The sequence below is a fragment of the Neolamprologus brichardi genome, chromosome 16 (genome assembly GCF_056152115.1).
Source record: "Neolamprologus brichardi isolate AB-2024 chromosome 16, ASM5615211v1, whole genome shotgun sequence".
NCBI classification, from domain to species: Eukaryota; Metazoa; Chordata; class Actinopteri; order Cichliformes; family Cichlidae; genus Neolamprologus; species Neolamprologus brichardi.
Genome location: NC_142119.1, coordinates 33,697,093 through 33,703,717, shown reverse-complemented (window position 1 = coordinate 33,703,717; position 6,625 = coordinate 33,697,093). Strand labels below are relative to the sequence as shown.

Here is a 6,625-nt window from a genome sequence, read left to right as displayed (position 1 = left end):
ACCCACATTCATATAGTGATGATTGCACAAGTCTGCTTTTTATTCAGTGTTGTAGCATGATGACATGAGATATATACGTGATTAGACTTGACCCATCAAATTCTATGAATCTCTGTTGCACCAGGACTTTTCCTGGTAGGTGGTTTGAACAAAGACAAGTCAGAGGTGGAGGTCTGTGGGGGCACAGCTCTGGGGGCTCATCAAATATTGTGGGCGTCTTTTGATAAAGCTTCTGGTTGTGCACATTGTCCCCTCCTCCTCTGGTACCCAGCGTGATGTGACCTTTTAAACTGGGCTACAGTATAAAATATCGCAGCAGCAGTTGCAGGGGTACCTTTGGCTCATCTCTCCAGGCCTATCTGGTCTCAGAGGAATCCTCATCATGAAGCTGCTTTCCTGCATCCTGTTGCTTACCCTAGCCCTGGGATGGGCTCAGTCGTAAGTGGACTTGCACTTCTATTGAAGAGATAAAACTCAGACAGTTTGAATTCTTTTTAATGCCACTTGTTTAATTTTTTTCATTAAAACTCAATACTAACGTAATGAGTTACAGGGGACATCATGTTGTGTCTTTGCTGCATATCTAAAATGTTTCCAGATAACTTTTTGTTGTTTGTGCTAAATGCAGACATGATTACAGATCTAAAGCAACACTTTAATTTAGCTAAAGTCACTTTTTATACTTCCTGAGTTAAGCAGCGTTGATACAGGAAAAAATAAGACAAGAAATTATGATAATAAAAGCATTGTTATGTCCTTTTAAAAAGCTGGTTACTAGTGATATTTTTGTAAGTAGGCTACACCAATTTGAATTGTTTTAACCCCACATGATCTCATTGTTTTCTCTGGATATCACACAACATCACATTGTGGCTTCATACAGTATAGCTTAAGTAAAAAGTTTTCTGAGCCTAAGTTTTGAGTGAAATTGCTTAAAGTGATAACATGCCTTTTCTCTGCTGGTAAAACCAGGCAAGGAGAAGGTGCAGGACGTCCACCACATGAACATGATTGTGAGTTGAAAGATTTTATTCTTTTAAATTCACAGACATTTCTCAACACAACTGCTATCGTGTTCTATATTATGAGCCTTCTTCTCACTTTCACCTGATATTCTGCAGATGACCTTGACCGCTGTAAAGGTCTTGAGATGGATGCTGTTGCAGTGAATGAAGAGGGAATCCCATACTTTTTCAAGGGTAAGAATCTATAGAGGAGTCATGGGCAGGTGTTTCGACACTGAGCTCAAGAGTTGGCAGTTCGTCTTGTAATCGCAAGTTTGCCGGTTCGAGTTCCCACAGTCTCGGTCGTTGTGTCCTTGGGCAAGACTCTTCACCTGCTGCTTACTGGTGGTGGTCAGAGGGCCCGGTGGCACCAGTGTCCGGCAGCCTCGCCTCTGTCAGTGCGCCCCAGGGTGGCTGTGGCTACAATGTAGCTGCCATCACCAGTGTGTGAATGTGTGGATGACTGGATGTGTAAAGTGCTTTGGGATCCTTAGGGACTAAGTAAAGCGCTATACAAATACAGGCCATTTACTGCATGAGGGAAAGTTATGATCTGGGAATATGTCATACTTTTAAAATGTGTTGGATCATCATAGAGCTCTAATGGAGTACGAACTGCAGCATGTATAAAAAGTGTGATTGGCTCTATTTAATGACTGTGTCCCGTATATGTTCTGTCAGGTGACCATTTATTTAAGGGCTTCCACGGCCTTGCCGAGCTCTCCAATGAGAGTTTCGCTGAGTTGGACGACCATCATCACCTGGGCCATGTGGACGCTGCTTTCCACATGCACTTTGAAGACAACCCCGACGACCACGACCGCATGTTCTTCTTCTTGGTATGGCTTTTTATTGGCAACAGGCAAACATCCAGAGAAGGAAACCGTTTAAATAACCCAATAGGAATTACAACACAAAGCAAGATGGATAGCAAGACTAGAGTGGAGAGAGGGAGACAACAGCTGTCCTTGCAGTTGAGCTGGCAGAATAGTGCACCTGCACTCATATCTGTGCAAAATAGTCTCCATCATGCCATCTGACATGTCTGGACTGGTGTGCACCACAAATACCTTTCTCAGTTTCTTTTTGCATTCTCATGAGTAATTATAGCCGTTCAAGTGTGATGATGATTAAAATTTATCAACATTCCACAACTGCCCAAACTTTGGGGTTGAAAACTGCTGTAAATGTGAAGCCTTTGCAAAATAAATTTTGTCTGCATTGCTGCTTTCTGAAAGCGATACAAAGTGAGATTCTCCTGATTTGACTGTAAAAGCCTAACAACTTGTCAGTTGAATCTTACTTGTGTTTTTTTTTTAACATAGGACAACAAGGTGTTCAGCTTTTACAAGCACAAGCTGGAGGCTGGCTACCCCAAGGATATCTCTGAAGTCTTCCCTGGAATCCCCAACGATCTGGATGCTGCTGTGGAATGTCCTCATCCAGAGTGCGCCAACGACTCCGTTATCTTCTTCAAAGGTAAATAAAAGTTCTCACTGACTGTGAGAAAACTGTGGTTATTATTCCTGTGAGACCAAGAGCATTTTTCACTATTTCCCCAAAAAAAAGCTACCTGAGGAAAAACTTTAAAACACGCGTCTTTTTTTCCCCTGAAGGGGACGAAATCTACCACTACGATCTTAAAAGCAAGACTGTAGAGGAGAAAGAGTTCAAGTCCATGCCAAACTGCACATCGGCTTTCCGCTTCATGGAGCACTACTATTGCTTCCACGGACACATGTTCTCCAAATTTGATCCAAAGACTGGCGAAGTGCACGGCAAATACCCCAAAGAGGCCCGCGACTACTTCATGAGATGCTCCAAGTTCAGTAAGTTAAAAAGCAAAGTGAGCAATGTGATCAGATGTGACTTCAAATTTGACACAGCTGTAGATTTAAATACCGTTTCTGTGCTGTCGATGTTCCAGGACTGTAATTTTCTAGACCAAAGTTATGTTTTGTATTTTTTTTCTTTTTTTTATTCAAATCAAGCAACAAAGTATGTATCTCATTTACAGTGACGTAGTTTTTTTCCCCTTTTCCCCCCCTTCCCTTCCTTCCTCTCCCCCTCCTTTTTACATAAAATATAATTACCATTATATAAACAATCATATATCTATGTCTATACATACACATTTATATACCTAAATAAGTATATACAAAGGAGGGGGAGAGGAAAGAACAAACAAACCCCAAAACAAACAACCCCCCCCCCCCAAAAAAAAAAAAAAAAAAAAAAACAATACACCTGCCCGGACCAATGTGTATAATCTTGGAGCAGATATGGGAGGAGGCCATCCATCCCAGTTTTACTTATTAAAGTAATCTATAAAGGGTTGCCAAATTAGGTAAAACTACGGAGCCCCGCAGGGGGCATGGGAGAAAAAAAATTAAGACGGACTTTTGCGAGATCTCGCAAAAGTTTTGGCTGCATTCTTCCCGTTAGCTCGAAGCTAACGGGAGGTCGAGACCTCCCGCTAGCTTCGAGCTAACGGGAGGTCGAGACCTACTACAGCCGGGAGGAACACGGCTTTCCCGGCACATCGTGCCTCGACCTCCCGGTCGGCTTCGAGCCAGCGTCCGAAGAATGCGGCTAAAACGTTTGCGAGATCTCAAAAGTTTTGCGAGATCCCGAGTTTATTTTGCGAGATCTCGCAAAAGTCCGTCTTAATTTTTTTTTCTCCCATGTCCCCTGCGGGGCTCCGTATAAAACTGTTTAACATTATCTCTCAATGAAAATTTAATTTTCTCCAACTGTAAATGATACATTGTGTCTCTTAACAAAGCAGAATGATTTGGGGGGGCTTTATTTTTCCAATTTAGAAGTATATGGCGTCTTGCAAGCAATGTTATAAAACTCAGAGCACGAATTTGTTTATTATTTAAGTGTTTAACTGTAGCTACACCAAATAGTGCCATTACTGGGTCTATGGGGAGCTGTTTTTTAATAATATCAGACAAAGTTTTAAATATTTTAGACCAGTAGGTAGCGATAATGGGACATGTCCAAAACATGTGTGACAATGAGGCAGAATTCTGGCCACATCGATCACATCTTGAGTCAGCCCCTGGAAACATCCTTGAAACCTTCAATTTAGACAGATGGAGCCTATGCAGGACCTTAAATTGTAGTAGTCCGTGCCTGCAGCAGACAGAAGTGGAGTGAACCAGTTCTTGTGCCCTAGTCCATTGATCTTCAGTGATGTTAGTAGCCAGTTCTTCACTCCAAGCATTTCTCAAGTGGTCGTTGTAGTTGTACTGTCTATTTGCAAAGGTTGGTTGTAGATCGTAGAAATAGCTCCTTTCTTTAGCGGGTTCATTAGGAACAGATCATCTGAAACTAGCTTTTGTGGTTCATTGGGAAAGGATGGAAACGTTTCTTTAATAAAATGACGTATTTGTAAATACTTGAAAAAATCTCTGTTTGGCAAATTTTTGCTGAAGTTGTTGAAACGAAGGAAAAAGATTATCAGTAAACAGATCCTTGATTGTGTGTATCCCTTTGGAAGTCCATAGCTGGAATGTTGATCCTGCGGAAGGATCATTTTCACCCCAACTGGTCGCAGCAGATGGCCCCGCCCCTCCCTGAGCCTGGTTCTGCTGGAGGTTTCTTCCTGTTAAAAGGGAGTTTTTCCTTCCCACTGTCGCCAAAGTGCTGCTCATAGGGGGTCATATGATTGTTGGGTTTTTCTCTGTATCTATGAAGCGCCTTGAGGCGACTTTTGTTGTGATCTGGCGCTATATAAATAAAATTGAATTGAATTGAATTGAATCCTGAGAGCAATGTGTATGCTTGATTATGAATTAATGGTGTAAAGATTGAACATTGACGCCAATGAAAATGCTTTCTAATCTGAGACCAAATTTTTAGTGAGTCAGACACTACCAGATGTTTTGTATTTTTAACAAAAATACACTTTTTTTGTTGTTGTTGTTGTTGTTTTTTTGTTCAGGTCCTGACAGCGACCATGTGGAGAGAGAGCGATGCAGCCGTGTTCACCTGGATGCCATCACATCAGACAACGCTGGAAACATTTATGCCTTCAGAGGTGAGATCTGACATCAGAACACATCATATACATTTATATGTTGTTCCAACATCTAAATCACTGCACTGCATTATGATCAGGGCTGGGTCTGAGGTTTGGCTGCACACCCAGCGTTCATCAGAGCTTGATTTATTCTCTTATGTCACAGGCCACCATTACCTCCGTAAAGATGACAATGACACACTGACCTCTGACACCATCGAGAGTGATTTCAAGGAGCTGCACAGTGAGGTGGACGCCGCGTTCTCTTATGAAAATCACCTTTACATGGTCAAGGTAAAGCACCTGGAAGCACGTTTCTGATCCCGTCATTAACTCTGCACACCATTTACCACGTTTTCTGTTTCTCTTTTCTCCCAAGAATAACGATTTGTATGTTTACCGAGTCGGTGAGCCCCACACCCACCTCGATGGTTACCCCAAACCTGTGACGGAGGAGCTGGGCATTGAGGGTCCCATTGATGCTGCATTCGTCTGTGAGGACCATCACATTGCTCACATTATCAAAGGTATAAACACAGGCAGAAATACAGAAAGCAACCCTGTATCACTTCTAGGACTGCTTTGAACTACATGTAGTTACATCATGTTGTGTTATTTGATCACTTAGATGACGCAATAAGTCATTTAGCACTTACTTGAAAATGGTCACAATGATATTTACAAAGAACTAAGACTTTTAGATAGATATCTTACCATATCGTTCTGCCTTTTTTCCATCAGGTAATCAGATGTATGATGTGGAACTGAAAGTCACCCCACGTAAGGCAGGCAACGAGCGTCCAATCGGACCCTTCAAGAGAGTCGATACTGCCATGTGCGGTCCCGGAGGAGTTAAGGTGATCATAGGAAATCACTTCTACCACTTTGATAGCACCAAACTGCTTTCCGCTGCCAGGTCCCTGCCTGAGCAGCACAAAGTGTCTCTGGAGCTGTTTGGCTGTGATCACTAGGACTGAATGTGCAGAACATCGCACACAACACAGTGAAATATGGAGAAACAAAAGCACCAACGACTTCAGACAGGAGGCGCCACACGACAAGTCGCTAAGCTTTTGACTAAGAGCACTTACAGCTGATGCAGTATTTCATACCCATTGTTTCCCTTCCATGTCTTACCTCAAAGTAGCCTTCTTTAATTCATTTAGAGGGTTGTTACTTTTCATGCTAAAGCTCTTTGGTCCTTCACGCAAAGTGTGCTACCAAGAAGATGTTTTTCTGTGATTCGTTTTGTACAGTGCTGTTGTGAATAAAGCAAAGTGGCAACAACCAAGAAGGTGAAACAGTGATGATTTATTTCTGTGATGTGTTAATACGTTTCCAGGATGCCACGTACTCTGATACTACACTTGCAAGGATAGAGTTTTTCCTACATAGTTCACTTTCTGAATATCCAAGAAAGAAAATACTTTCTGTACAGTACAAACAAACAACACATATACTATGAATATGAGTAGACTATACCTGTAGCTTTTAAATAGAAATTACATGTTATTTATGACCTATGCTGATTGATTTCAATGGAGTGGCAACCTGTCTGGAGTGCATCCTGCTCCTGCCCTATAGACAGGTG

General features: G+C 42.0%; 1 protein-coding gene across 1 annotated transcript; it reads left to right on the top strand.

Annotated features, from left to right (window-relative positions):
• The first annotated feature begins 304 nt into the window (after positions 1–304).
• Positions 305–6,328, top strand: hpxa (hemopexin a). Its single transcript, XM_087853093.1, has 10 exons — positions 305–438; positions 973–1,013; positions 1,122–1,199; positions 1,686–1,843; positions 2,330–2,483; positions 2,621–2,833; positions 4,957–5,052; positions 5,201–5,328; positions 5,414–5,561; positions 5,776–6,328. The coding sequence occupies exons 1-10, from the start codon at positions 383–385 to the stop codon at positions 6,003–6,005; spliced, it is 1,302 nt and encodes a 433-aa protein (XP_087709219.1). The 5' UTR covers positions 305–382; the 3' UTR covers positions 6,006–6,328.
• Positions 6,329–6,625: the final 297 nt, after the last annotated feature.

Coding starts and splice junctions, on each gene's coding strand:
- hpxa (XM_087853093.1), top strand. CDS start 383: ATGAAGCTGCTTTCCTGCATCCTGTTGCTTACCCTAGCCCTGGGATGG. Junction 1,844..2,329: donor ACCGCATGTTCTTCTTCTTG/GTATGGCTTTTT, acceptor TTTTTAACATAG/GACAACAAGGTGTTCAGCTT. Junction 5,562..5,775: donor CATTGCTCACATTATCAAAG/GTATAAACACAG, acceptor TTTTTCCATCAG/GTAATCAGATGTATGATGTG.